Source organism: Lucilia cuprina, chromosome 2, assembly GCF_022045245.1.
Source record: "Lucilia cuprina isolate Lc7/37 chromosome 2, ASM2204524v1, whole genome shotgun sequence".
Lineage (NCBI taxonomy): Eukaryota > Metazoa > Arthropoda > Insecta > Diptera > Calliphoridae > Lucilia > Lucilia cuprina.
Genome location: NC_060950.1, coordinates 69,709,930 through 69,725,190, shown reverse-complemented (window position 1 = coordinate 69,725,190; position 15,261 = coordinate 69,709,930). Strand labels below are relative to the sequence as shown.

At 29.8% G+C, this 15,261-nt stretch overlaps 1 protein-coding gene across 2 annotated transcripts; it reads left to right on the top strand.

The window, feature by feature from the left end:
- Nucleotides 1-620: 620 nt before the first annotated feature.
- LOC111679648 (galactosylgalactosylxylosylprotein 3-beta-glucuronosyltransferase S) lies at nt 621-12,065 on the top strand. 2 transcript variants are annotated; one of them, XM_023441233.2, is made up of 5 exons: nt 621-1,601; nt 6,991-7,266; nt 7,329-7,591; nt 10,427-10,778; nt 10,846-12,065. In XM_023441233.2, the coding sequence occupies exons 1-5, from the start codon at nt 1,370-1,372 to the stop codon at nt 10,905-10,907; spliced, it is 1,185 nt and encodes a 394-aa protein (XP_023297001.2). In that variant the 5' UTR covers nt 621-1,369; the 3' UTR covers nt 10,908-12,065. The 2 variants fall into 2 exon arrangements, with proteins under 2 accessions (XP_023297001.2, XP_023297002.2); XM_023441234.2 differs by lacking the exon at nt 621-1,601 and adding an exon at nt 1,608-1,862.
- The last annotated feature ends 3,196 nt before the right edge of the window (nt 12,066-15,261 follow it).

Below are 15,261 nucleotides of genomic sequence, written 5' to 3'. Positions count from 1 at the left end.
AATACAACCTTCCCAACAGCTGACTGCGTTGGGAAGGTTGTATGTAATGTCTCGAACGCAAAATAAGCAGAGCATAGCATACGGAAGTCTTTGAGTTTCCAGAATGTCAAATCACATATGAATAAAATATGACATTTATTAAAACCACATAGAAATATTTTCACAAATTGTCATTCGCTGTCACCTCATCTTTGAAGTTTCTATGAGAGTTACTGCGAATAAGCAGATTTACCTATGCACCTCACACAAACACGGGTATTTCTTATGCAACCTAGGCTGCTGCGTATTCCTCTAGGGCCACTTTAACGCAGCACATATAAAAAAGTGATATTGCTGTGCACAGCTTGACGAAATTTCTGTGCACAGCAGAATGCTCTCTTCTAGCTCTTCTATCTCTCTCTCTTAGTTCTCTCCTCGTATTGTTGTTATTGTAAAAAATAAATAGCACATAAACAAGGTATACTAAACAAGGTACCAGCACTTGAAAGCAACTGCACAATTGTCAATTTTTTTTTATATGGAATTTGACAAAGTGCGGTTTTTAAGTCTGTATACAAGTATATGTAAAAAAACTGTAAACAATAATCAGCTGGGCAAGTGGTGTCACCTTGTATTCAGTACACCCTGCACATAAATAATTAAAATTGTGCACAATTTTTAGTCGTTTAAGGCAAAGTGTTAAAAAAACATCGGATTTAGTATAAAAAGAAAACGGAAACAATTGTATATACTATGCATTAATATATGCACATTGTATATAATATACTAAAAGCAATAAAATAGTAAATAATGTGTCTAAATTAAGTAAAAACTTTCGTACCCGAGCTGAAATTATGAAATGATTAATGAAATTAAATGAAACTGAAGCAGAGATTTGTGAATACAAATGTAAATTAAGCAGAAAATGAAACAATAACAAAATAAATAAATATTTGCAACAACTACTGTGCAAAAAATATAATAAATTAACCAGTTAATGAATAATAATTAAGTGTGTTGTGTATTTTTAATCTTTTTGGTTTTTACAAATACTAAACAAATGTCTAAAAATTGAAATCGTTTAGACATACAAAAGAATAATAATAATTCGAAAACAAGAAATTTGTATTAAACAAATTTTAAAATCTTAAAAAAATAAACAAAATCGATTGTTCAATAGAAGCATGAGTGTTTGTTAATAAAACGTACTGTCCGTGCTTGCAAGTGCAAATGTTGAATCAATTAATTGGAATAACAAGTGCATCATAACAAAACACACAACAGAACCTTAGAGTCGGTCATCAGAACATTAAACAAAGGTGGTAAGGGTGTGAGGCAAGACGACTACAACGAGCTGTATAACTGTTGTTAATCAAGTAAAAGTAATATCATGCCCACAGCCCAATATCGTCCATTAGATACTGGCCATGGCAGACCAGCACAAAGTTACGTATTACGTGGTGCTCATGGCGGCAAACTACGAGCACTATGTCCCAAAACAGCCAATAGCCGGCGTATTTTTGTTTGTGTCCTGCTGCTGATGATGCTACTGGTCTACGTAGTCTGGTGTGCAGTGGCCAATTATACGGATGATGGTAGAGCCGATACATATACTACCTCAGGTAAATTACAACAACAAGTACAACAACCACACAGTACAACTGCCAGAAGCCAGGGTTGGAATTTAGTTGCAGTGGCCGCTCCTTTAATGCTAAATAAATTCAAGACCCAACAAAATAGTAGTGCTGTAGAAGCTAATGTTGTTAATGTTGCTAATAACCTGCTTTATTTTAATTCCTCAATAATTGGATTAGGTTTGAGCACCCTATCACCAGCACCAGCCGGCAATAATGGCAGTGCACGTGATATGCAACGCTTGCCAAGTGAGTAAGCCAATAATTTTGGTTGTTGTTTGTTGTTGTCGTTACAACAAAAGGTTACACAGGCGCATTGCATATCTAAACATGCGCTGGTTTTTATTATTATACCATAAACAAACAGAAAATTGATATCTAAAACAAGTTCATGCTAATTTCTCTCTATAAACTCACAGTATATCACAATTACTTCTTGTATATTAGATCGTCTCACAGAAATTTCATTTAGTTTCTCATTCAATAAGAGATATTGTTGTATTTTATGATGATTTCCAAAAAAAGTTTGTATGTAGTGTAATCTGGTTTACAGTCTAGACTATAGCTTAGTTTATAGTCTACACTAGAGTCTACTTTATAGACAAAAGTCTTGTTTATAGATTAGACTACAGTAGTATCTATTGTTTAGAGTGGCGCGTAATCTATAATCAATAGTTTAGTATAGTTAAGACTGGTGTCTAGTCTAAAGATCTGGTTTAGTCTATAGTCTAGTCTGAGGTCTATACTAGGGCCTAGCACGTGGTTTAAACCGGAGTTTAGTTCAAGATTAAGACTATATTCAAAACTAAAGTTTAGTCCATAGTATAGATCAGAGTTTAGTCTACAATATAGAATAGAATTTATTAGTATATACTAGAGTTTATTCTATAGTATAGACTAGTGTTTAGTATATAGTATAGACTAAAGTTATGTCTGTAGTCTAGAGTAGAGTTTAGTCTTAGTCTAGACTTGAATTTTGTCTGTAGTCTAGACTAGAGTTTAGTCTGTATTCTAGACTAGAGACCTGAGATCTATATTAGAGTCTAACCTGTGGTCTATACTAAAAGCTAGTCTATAGTCTAGATTGAAATTTACTCTATAGTCTACACTAGGATCTAAGTTATAGTTAAGATTAAAATTTAATCTATAGCTTATAGTCTAGACAAGAGTCAAGTTTATAATCTTTTCTATAGTCTAGACTAAATACTAATCTGCCGTCTAACTCAAAAATTATCTTATAATCAAACTGTAACAAGATGTTAACATCATTTCTCTTTCTCCCTGAGTCTCTCTAATATACAAATATTCCCCGTTATTGACATTTAATTTTCCCCTTTAGCACAATAAACTTATTCCATGAAATTTTCCATTTAAGCCAGCACTATCATTTACACAAATATATTTTGCATGTTAAGTTGCACTTTAAAATCACCACACACTATTAAATGGAAAAAGAATAATAAGGGTGTCATTTGGTGATGGAGCGCTGTTCTATGTAAATATTATTTATAAACATTTCTTTTAGCTATTTTTAATATGTATATGTATTCATTAATTTATTTAATATATTTATACATGTTTATATTTAATTACTAATAGCTATGTATAGTTCGAGCTTGTAATAAGTTTTAATTGGTTTTCTATTTTTTGTTTAGAAAGATTAATATCAATAGATTCTATAGACATTGGGAAAATATTTAAACGAACATTAGTTCATATAGAATTAGAGTAATTTAGGTGAAAAGTTAGGGTGAAATTCTAATACAATGTCAAAGTAAAGTTAATAGGCGAATCGCCGCAACTGTGTGCGACTAAAATTCATCAGAACTTTATGTATTGTCAGGGTGGAGTTGAATGTTAAAATCCGTCAGTATTATTATTAGCATTAAAAATCTTAAAAAAAAATTATAATAAAAGTACATACGACTAAAAGTATATATTATATCATTAAATGTTTGCCAAAGATGTCTCAAATAATCGTGTGCATGAAAAAAAGCTGCGATAAGAAGAATTACTTCACAAATACCATAAAACTTAGATTCATTAACTTATAAATTGAAAATTAAGCAGCTACTGACCCCCCTAAAAGCACATACTAAACAGACTGAGCAAAATTTAACATTTGCTCATTTATAAGATTACAATTAAATTTTTACATTAAAGAAAATCATAAATTATACAAAAGTATAGTCTGACATGACATGACCATATGATACCCTACATCATAAGTTTATTTATTTTTCACTAAGAAATATTTATTTTAATTCCAAAGTATTTAAGTGATTTTTTTATTAAAAAAAACTTATTTCCAAGAGGCATTATATGGGAGTACGACCCAAACATGGGCTGATCCTTGAAAAGTTAGGAGAAGAGATATATTTTTGTATAACAGTTAGTTTTGCAAAATTTCATTGCGATACTTACGGCTACGTTGACTAAGGTCAAAAAAGGGCCGATCAAAACATAGTTGTACCGATTTTTGAAGAGATGTTTATCGGGAGATATGATTGTATGAAGGCATAGTTAAATAATGTACCGATTTAAAGCATTTTCAAGGGGCTTTGCTTAAAACTTTATCAAAATATCTTGAAAACTGCGGCCTATAGCCTACACAAAAGCTCTACATGGACAGTCTCGGAAAGTGATTCTGAGTCGATCGGTATACTTTAAAATGGGTGCAGGACAAATGTTTTTGAACGTTACAAACACCGCCACTATATAGGCGTAGGGTATAGAAAAACAAACAAATACACACTTAATAAAAGCAAACCTAAATCTAATACTTCTTATTATTTAAATAATAAGAAGTGTTAATATTATTAAATGTTCAATATTTATTGAACATAAAAAACCCCTAAACTATTATCGACATTTAAAGCAGTTAATAGTCAGTCATTATTAATCTATACACCCATGAGCCTAATATTTAAACAAACTCACACGTAATAGATTCAATACGCAAAGCAATTACGATAACGAAAAAGGGGGGGGGGGAAATAATAGTTTTCAAAAATGTTTTCTTTTTCTATTTATCTAGAAAGAAATTTTTTTCGACAATAGTAATGAGTAAGGTAAATAGTATTTGAAAAGATTAGGGTAACATAGAAAACTTCGGGTAACATGCATACGACATTTATAACTATTGAAATCACATTGGTCATATCTCATTTCACCCAGGTAATCAACATTTTAAAACTAAAATGTGTACTTTAGTAGTTTGAAAGTGAAAGTTAAGTTTTTTTAGGTGCCAACCTATTAAACATATTTAAATCTAATCTTTTGTTATATTCAATGAAAATCGTACTCTATAATTGTTCAGTTTTTTTAGTCTCTAACAATCTAATGATGTTTGAAAAAAACTGAAAATGAGTCATTTCACTAAATGTCTGAGATTTTAGTGAATGATAAGAATCTTTAGTGATTTTAAGTTTCGCCAAACGCATTTTTTAACGTTTTTCTTTACAAAAACCCTTAAAAAACTAGTTGCATATAACTTGCTAGATGTGCAATATTTGCAAGAGTGCAACCCGATTTTCTTATTAATATAACAGTTGATTCAGTATTTCAGATCTTGTTGGCAATGAATTTTAGTCTTGCAAATTAAAACAGTCTAGTAAATTGTGAGATTTTTTGCTACAGTATAACTTGTTAGATGTGCAATATTTGCAAGAGTGCAATCGGCTTTTCTTGTGATTTCTTTTAAAAACCTTGCAAATGAGCTTAATATAACTTAAATCAGTTGATTGGATCTTTCAGATCTTCTAGATCTTGTTGCCAATTAATTTTAATCTTGCAAATTAAATCAGTCTAGTAAATTGTGAGATTTTTTGCAACAGTTGTCTGTTTCGAATAACTTGCTTGATGTGAAATATTTGCGAGAGTGCAACCTGTTTTTCTTATGATTTCTTTTAAAAACCTTGCAAATGAGCTTATATAACTTTAACCGGTTGATTCGATGTTTCAGATCTTCTAGATCTAGTTGGCAATAAATTTTAGTCTTGCAAATTAAATCTAGTCTAGTAAATTGTGAGATTTTCTGCTAAAGTTGTTTTGTTTGCAAGTGTACTTGATTAACACGAATACTTTTCTTAACATATAACTTTTTTTACAAAATAGTTTGGTGTAACATCATCTATTATGCTCTAGCATATCTGCAACACTTTTTTTGCAAGGATTTTTAGTCTTGCAAATAAAATCAAGAGTGGCAAATCAGAATTTTGTAACATTTTTTATCAAGCTCTTAGAATTTTGATTTGCAATACTTGCATTTTATATATTTCATTGTTTGGAGTATATTTATTACACTTGCTATATTTGCAAGGGTTGCTTGCGTTGATGATTGATTACTGATGTTTTTTCTTTTAACAATTACCCTTTTTTCGCCAATATAATAAAAGTAATTTGGTTTAGCAGCAAAATTCTACTATGTTGTGGTCTTGCATATTTGCTAGACCTTGTTTGCAATGATTTTTAGTCTTGCAAATAACATTAAGTGTGGCAATTCCAAATTTTAAAGTAAAAAACCCGTTTCTACTTATGCTTACAAATTTTCTAGTACTTGCAATGACTATAGTTTTGTAAATATGATCATGAATAGAAATTTATAATCTTTTATTTGATTTACTATGTTTGCTTTTTCACATCACAAAACCTTCTCGAAAACTAGTTTAATGTAAAGTCTATAAGTTATTTCTTTAATTCCTGTTTGTTTTCTAAACCTTGGTTATTGTGATTTATGCTCTTGCAAACCTACTGAGGTGTTGCAAATGTTATCTTCTTTTATTTTATCTGATAGATAGCAGACTCTTTGACAGTTTTGTTATGTTTGCCAAGGCAGTTTACTACTTGAAAATAAAACGAAATTTCACTATAGACATTAAACCTTTTAGTAGGTTTTCTCTTTTAGTTATCTCAAACAATGTTTCAACTGTCATAACCCAATTCAAGTGAATATAATTGATAAAAGTCTTACACATAATCACGTGTAATTGTATATTATACATTATGGGTGAGTGTCAAGAATCAATGCTCAATGTTTAAGATAAGCTTTGAAAAAGAAGCTACTTTTTTCAGATATTTAAATGACATTGAACTAAATTGTATCTCATTGAGTGAAAATATATGCATTTTCTTTATATACTACATCATTTTTGTTTTATTGTTATGCTGCTAGACACAATAAATTGTTATATATATTATACATTGTACATATGTAGGAAATATTGTTGAAATCTTTAAATAAATGTTAGCTAATTTAATAATATAAAATCAAAAACTAGAAGTATTTTATCTTAAATAACATTTAGTAGCATACTTTAAGGCTACAAAATATTTGATTTTGTTATAAAATTTCTGTTGTTCTTTTTAACATTTGCAGATTTATTTGATAGTAAACAAACCACAGAATTACCCTCCATATCCTGTACTGAATCTTTTGTGGATACCCGTCTTTATATACAGGATAAATCACGTCAAGAATGGAATAATTTAAGTATGATATATTTTGTTACTCCTACTTATCCTAGACGTGAACAAGTACCGGAATTAACTAGATTGGCTTATACTTTGTTGCATGTACCACGTATACACTGGATAGTGGCTAATGATTATAATGCCTGTAATCCTTATTTGGATATATTACTAAATAAATTTGGTAAGTTTTGTTTTACAACTAAAACAAAATTTGTAAAATTAATTTGCTTGCTTATTCTATAGGTATACCCTTTACTCATTTATCTAGTCCCATGCCTGAACGTTTTCATAATAGTAAATCCAAACCTAGAGGCGTTTCAAATAGACGAGCCGCTATGCAGTGGCTACGTCAACGTAATATAACTAGTGGAGTTTTATATTTTGGTGATGATGACAACACTTATGATCTCAAGTTGTTTAGCGAGATACGTGAAACTAAAATTGTTTCCATGTTTCCTGTGGGTTTAATAGCCAGTTATGGCATAAGTGGTCCCGTTGTTAGAAAGGTAAGAGAAATTATATTTTTATCCCGGATTCATATCTATGTTAAGCTGCCTTCACACGACCATACAAGTAATATGATCTGTCAAAAATTTGCGTAGAAGAGTACGGAAGGGGGATCGTTTAAACGGTAGTGAAACCCTCACACATTGAGAGAAAATACGAAAGAAATTTTATTTTTTTTTTTTAAATTATTCAAAAAACAAGCAATTTGCACCAGATCAGTGATGTTTTCTTTATGTAAACAGCTGTTTCCATCTTATTTTGTTATTGTTTTATACCAATCGTTGAAATACAATATTTCATACGATTTTTATTCTCTGTTTTGTTATACGGATGGAGAGATCGAGTAAAGGGCGCTTTAGTAATGAAGTGAAACTATGAAGTTTAAGCCTGAGGTTACGAGTCGTAATTCAGGTCTGAGTTGGGGAACAACTCTCTCATCGCGATTATTTCTTAAACGCGTTCAGGCTTGTGTTTGTTGCCTGGCTTTCGACAGTTTTGCGTCTCGCTCGCACTGGTGTAATGTATTACTTCATATAACTGTTCAAGTTATATGTTGTCTACATTAACCTCGTGCTTTCGTATTACCTCAAGTGAGGTTATGTTTTATTGGTGGAGACCATAGAATACTCAAACGTTTTTAACTGGTGGAGACCATAAAATACTCACGATATAACCTGGTGGAGACCATTTAAACTCAAATATATATTGGTGGAGACCATTAAAACTCTGGAGCTTTTTTCTGGTGGAGACCATTAATACTTCTGATGAAATCAAGTCTGGATGCTCCAACTTCCTATATGAAGGTATAGGTCGGTTGGTGGGGTTTTCTCTGGACAAACGTGTGATAACCTGGCAATATGAGTGCTTGATGCACCGCCATCCTAATTAAAACCCCCCAAAAAAAAGCCTGAGGTTAAAACCCGATCTTCTTTATGTAGTATATTTGCAGGAATAGCAAGAATAGCATTAATTTTCGAAAATTAACTATAATTTGCTAAGATTTGCAAGGTTTGCTAGGGTGGTAGTTTGTAAAAATCATAAAAAAACTTGATTGAAAAAATTTCCAATTTTGCAATGTTGTTCGAGTTATTGTAATTCAATTCCATATAGATTTAATTAAATATTTACAAGATTTGCTATATCTGCAAGGGTAGTTGAATTTTATATTCTTATACATATTTACTATGATTTACAGCTTTAGAAATGTGTTCAAGTATAGCAAGTTATTGCGTTATAAAATGTTCCTTTTGTGGTCTAAAAAACTTCTAAACTTTTGCTAAATTTGTATACTTGCAACATCTACTAGGATAGTGTTTTATGAATAATGTTTAATGCTAACATTTAAAGCAAATTAAAGATCAGTTTTCAATCATTTGATGATGCATATTGTAATTCAATTTCATAAAGATTTATTTAATAGGATCATAGCATAATATTTACAAGATTTACTATGCCTGCAAGGGTTGAAGTTGAATTTTATATTTTAGACTTATTTGCTATGATTTACAGCTTTACAAATGTTTTCAAGTATTGGAAATTATTGTTTTATGAAATCTTGCTTTTGTGGTCTAAAAAACTTTTAAACTTTTGCTAAATTTGTATACTTGCAACATCTACTAGAGTAGTGTTTTATGAATAATGATCAATGCTAACATTTAAAGTAAATTAAAGATCAGTTTTCAATCATTTGATGAAGTATATTGTAATTCAATTCCATAAAGATTTAATTCATAGGATCATAGCATAATATTTACAAGATTTGCTATTTCTGCAAGGGTTGAAGTTGAATTTTATATTTTAGACTTATTTGCTATGATTTACAGCTTTAAAAACATGATCTAGAATAGCAAATTATTGCGTTATAAAATCTTGCTTTGTGGTCTAAAAAACTTTTAAACTTTTGCTAAATTTCTATACTTGCAACATCTACTAGAGTAGTGTTTTATAAATAATGATCAATGCTAACATTTAAAGCAAATTAAAGATCAGTTTTCAATCATTTGATGATGCATATTGTAATTCAATTTCATAAAGATTTATTTAATAGGATCATAGCATAATATTTACAAGATTTACTATGCCTGCAAGGGTTGAAGTTGAATTTTATATTTTAGACTTATTTGCTATGATTTACAGCTTTACAAATATTTTCAAGTATTGGAAATTATTGATTTATGAACAAGTATCTTGCTTTTGTGGTCTAAAAAACTTTTAAACTTTTGCTAAATTTGTATACTTGCAACATCTACTAGAGTAGTGTTTTATGAATACTGATCAATGCTAACATTTAAAGTGAATTAAAGATCAGTTTTCAATCATTTGATGAAGTATATTGTAATTCAATTCCATAAAGATTTAATTCATAGGATCATAGCATAATATTTACAAGATTTGCTATTTCTGCAAGGGTTGAAGTTGAATTTTATATTTTAGACTTATTTGCTATGATTTACATCTTTAGAAATGTGTTCAAGTATTGCAAATTATTGTGTTATAAAATCTTGCTTCGTGGTCTAAAGAAGTTTTAAACTTTTGCTTAATTTCTATACTTGCAACATCTACTAGGGTAGTGTTTTGAGAATAATTATTAATGCTAACATTTAAAGCCAATTAAAGATCAGTTTTCAATCATTTAATACAGCATATCATGAGTCAAAAGTAATTAGTTCCTGTGCAACAAAGAGCTAAATCGTTTTGCTAAACCAGTTGAGTTTTACCAGGTTTGCTAAAGTAATTTACTATAATAAGATAATAGCTATAATATAAACATACAACCATTCCCTTAAAACCAATTATTTTTAAATTTTATTACTTTCTTTTTTCTTTTCCTACAGGGTAAAGTTGTAGGTTTCTTAGACTCCTGGGTAGCTGGTCGACGTTGGCCCGTTGATATGGCTGGTTTTGCTGTAAGTTTAGCCTATATGGCAGAATATCCTAATGCCAGCATGCCCTTTAAGCCGGGCTATGAAGAAGACTACTTTTTGCGTAGTGTAGCTCTCACTTTAGATAAAATAGAACCCAAAGGCAATAATTGCACCGAAATTTTAGTATGGCATACACAAACTAAAAATCATCCACGTGAAGCAGTAAAAATAAGTCAAGAATATTTAGATAATCGTTCAAATTTGGGTGCATTATTTAAGGCACTTAATGAAATGGGTGTTTCGGAGGCCTGTGAGGAAGAGGGTAAGTAGTTTTGTGTTATTGTTGTGTTTTAGAAAAGTAATAATTAACATTTTCAATTATTTTGCAGGCAATAAGGCCATTATCAGCAGTAATGGCAAGGCTAAAGCTTTAAGTTATTATCTTAGCTGAGATACAATGCCGTCGTTACAAGATTTTTTTAAACAAATATTTTCAGTTTGAATTTGTCTTTTGTTTAATTTTTTTTGTTTGTTATTTTTCTTGACTTTACTTTATTTCCCGCCCCCCGGAAAGCACAATTCTTAGGTCAAAACTGGAATAAGTAAAGTTATAGAAAACTAGAGTAAAAATATCTAACTTAAGTTAGTTAGCTATTTAAACTTATAAAATACTCTTTTTGTCTTCGCAAATACGTGTAGTAAATCCTTAAGGATGAAAAATATATACACATACATATATCAGCCATTACAAATCTATCTATTCATGACATTTATATAGATATATGATTATTTTGTTTAATTAAAAAATGTTTAAACAAAAGTTGTAGGTAAACATATGAAATTTTCTAACTAATAACTACAACAGAACTATTATTAAGTTTTTTTATTTTGTTATAAAATTAGTTTTTAAATAACTTATTATTTTCTTCTTCATATTTATTTAAATTATTTGCTTTTTATTTGTTGTGATAATATTTAGGTTTCGCTTTTTGTAAATTAACTTAATATTAATATAATATTTTTTAATTAATTTGTTTAAGTACTAGGTATTTAACTTTAAACAAAACAAAGTATGTAACTAATTACTATACAACTGGTACAATCAATCAAACAACACTTGGCAAAAAAAAAAAGAAAAGAAAAAACAACAACAAATTAATAATGTTTCTAATGAAACATTTTTTAAAGCTAAATATGTTTAATAAATAAAATATTAATAGTTTTACATCAACTACAAAAATAATACTAATTCTCCATTACATATTTGTTTTTGGTTTTTCATTTTATGTATGTTTGGTTGTGTTTACCAACATATTTAATAATTGTAGGTGTGAGTGTACGAGTGTGTCATCTTAAGTCATTTGTTGCTATGCAATATTTTATAAACTATTAAGAGAATTAATTTATTTTTTGTTTGCCTTTAAAATTATAGGAAATCTAAAAGAAAAACGAATAAATAATAATTATGCTATAAAATTGTAAAACATCAAAACTAATAACTTAACACAAAAATGTAAGAAAATAATAAAGATTTGATTTAACAATTTAAATTTAAAATTAATAAAGTAAAAGCACATACTAATGTTGCAACGAGTAATTAAAAAGAAAATCTGTATTTTTTTATTTAAAATAATTAAAAATTGTAAGATAATTAGTACAACAACTGTACAACAATCTTTAGTGAGAACTATAATATATAATACAGTTTTGATTATAAAATAGTCTATAGTTTGGACTTTAAACAGTCTAGTGACAAAACTTTTGAACAGTTTATAGTCAGGACTAGATTATAGTTTTCAAAACTGTCTATAGTCAAGACTAATGAAGAATCTATAATGACGACTATGCAACAGTTTATAGTCAATACTAGTCAGGACTGCAGAACACTCTATAGTCTGTACTATAGAACATCCTCTAGTCTAGGCAGTCTACAATGACAACTATAGAATAGTCTATATTGAAAACTATGGAACAGTTTTAGGTTAGATCTACAGAACAGTTTAAAGTCAAGACTTTAGAACAGTATATAGTCAGGACTATAGAACAGTTTATATTCAAGACTATAGAACAGTCTATAGTCAGGACTATAGAAAAGTCTATAGTCAAGACTATAGTACAGTCTATAGTCAAGACTATAGAACAGTCTATAGTCAAGACTATAGAACAGTCTACAGTCAGGACTTCAGAACGGTCTATAGTCAGGACTATAGAACAGTCTATAGTCAGGACTACAGAACAGTCTATAGTCAAGAATATAGACGGTCTATAGTCAAGACTATAGAACAGTCTATAGTCATTACTATAGAACAGTCTATAGTCAAGACTATAGAACAGTCTATAGTCAAGACTATAGAACAGTCTATAGTCAAGACTATAGAACAGTCTATAGTCAGGACTATAGAACAGTCTATAGTCAGGACTATAGAACAGTCTATAGTCTGGACTATAGAACAGTATATAGTCAGTACTATAGAACAGTCTATTGTCAGGACTATAGAACAGTCTATAGCCAGGACTTTAGAACAGTCAATAGTCAGGACTATAGAACTGTCTATACTCAGGACTATAGAACAGTCTATTATCAGGACTATAGAACAGTCTATAGTCAAGACTATAGAACAGTCTATATTCTGGCTTTAGAACAGTCTATAGTCAAAACTTTGAAACAGAACATTGAAAGAACAATTTTTCACCGGCCCGGCTAAATTAAAAGCCACTTAGAAGAAAATACTTTAACGCCTGAAGGCGCAATTGTCCGGCCAAATCAAACCAATATATTGGCCACTCAGAAAAAGCTGCCTATAGAAATTTCATTGTCAATAGTTTCGCCTTTACATTGAGCTTTTCAACTCCGTCAGACTAAATAAAACCTTTCAATTTTGTGAGAACAAAATTTCTTAAATAACAGGCACAAATACTGCACAAATTGTATAAAAACTGAAACTCCAACTTTGATTGCATTGATAAAACGAATTTTCACCGGTCCGGCTAAATCAAAAGCTATTGCATGAAGGCGCAATTGGCCGGCCAAATCAAATCAATATATTGGCCACTCGGAAGAAGCTGACTATAGAAATTTCGTTGTCAATAGTTTGGTATTTAGTTATAATAACTCTACACATTAAGTTTTTCAACTCCTCCTGCCTAAATGAAACCTTCCAATTTTATGAGAACAAAATTTTTCAAATAACAGGCACAAATACTGCAGGAATTGTATAAAAACTGAAACTCCAACTTTGATGACATTGGTAGAACAAATTTTCAACGGTCCGGCTACATCAAAAGCTAATGCCTGAAGGCGCAATTGTCCGGAATAATCAAACCAATATATGGGCCACTCGGAAGAAGCTGACTATAGAAATTTCATTGTCAATAGTTTCGCCTTTAGTTATAATAACTCTACACATTAAGCTTTTCAACTCCGCCAGCCTAAATGAAACCTTCCAATTTTGTGACAACAAAATTTCTCAAATAACAGGCACAAATACTGCAGGAATTGTATAAAAACTGAAACTCCAACTTTGTTTACATTTATAAAACAAATTTTCACCGGTCCGGCTAAGACAAAAGCTACTCAGAAGAAAAGTACTCTAACGCCTAGAGGCAGTCGGCCGGCCAAATCAAGCTAAAAAATTGTCCACTCGGAAGAAGCTAACTATCGAAATTTCAATAACAATAGGTTCACCATAACTTTACATATTGAGTTTTTTAACTCCGCCAGCGTAAATAATATACTTTCAATTTGTGGCCACCGGCGGAATAAATTTGGTATTGATAAAATTTCCACTAGACAAAACAAAAAGTTTTTCCCTAACATCACATAATAACTACAATACACAAAATATTAAACAATTTCATTATTTACACAAGTTAATTCCCACTTTTTTAAATTTGTCTTAATAATAAAGTGCAACAAGTAAAAAAACTTCATATTGTTTTTTTTCTAAATTTTGAGACTTCTAGAAAAAAGTTTGTTCTATGTTGTTGTTGTAGTAATTATTGTTTGCAACTTACCACACAACATGACTTGCATTATTTGGAGGCTGTGAAAATAAAAAAAAAAACACTTTAACTGAAGGAATTTCACTAAAAAACACTTTCATTCGATATTTGCACTTTTATTTTAATAAATTAAGACATTTTCTTCTCATAATAAAAACAATTGAATGATTTTTTTCTATATTTTCCTTTACTACACTTAAGCTTTCTGCTCGGCATTTTGGCCATTTATTAAATTGCTTATTTTTTATATATTTTTTATTAAAATTATGTAGATTTATTAAACTTTTCATATAAACTTTATTATTAACACTTTTCTTTTATTTATTTACATTTAATAACTCTTTATTAAGAAATTTCTTTTTTATTGCAAAATTTCACACTTGCACGAACTGAAAACACGATCACTACTAATTTCCCTTCAACACTTATTTTTTCTTCTTCTTATGTTTTACATTCAATGACGAATGACAATTAAGAGGATACAGGAAATAATACAAGAAAATTAACCATGTGAGACATCTGTTGGTGAGTAGTAAATGTAAATAAAGTAAATTAACGCACTGTAGATATATATAAACAATGCTGCCAAGTTTAATAAAGCACTCATTTGGAAAACAAACTGCACTTTCTTAACAACACTTGTAAAAACAAAAAGTATTTAAATTTGATAAATTTATGGCCATACTCTTCATATGTATGTAGAAATTCAGCTTGCTTCTTTCTGTTTATTTTATAGTTCTAAAAACTTTTGAAAAATAATATATATCTACAAAGTTTAACTTACGTATCAACCTATCAAAAGT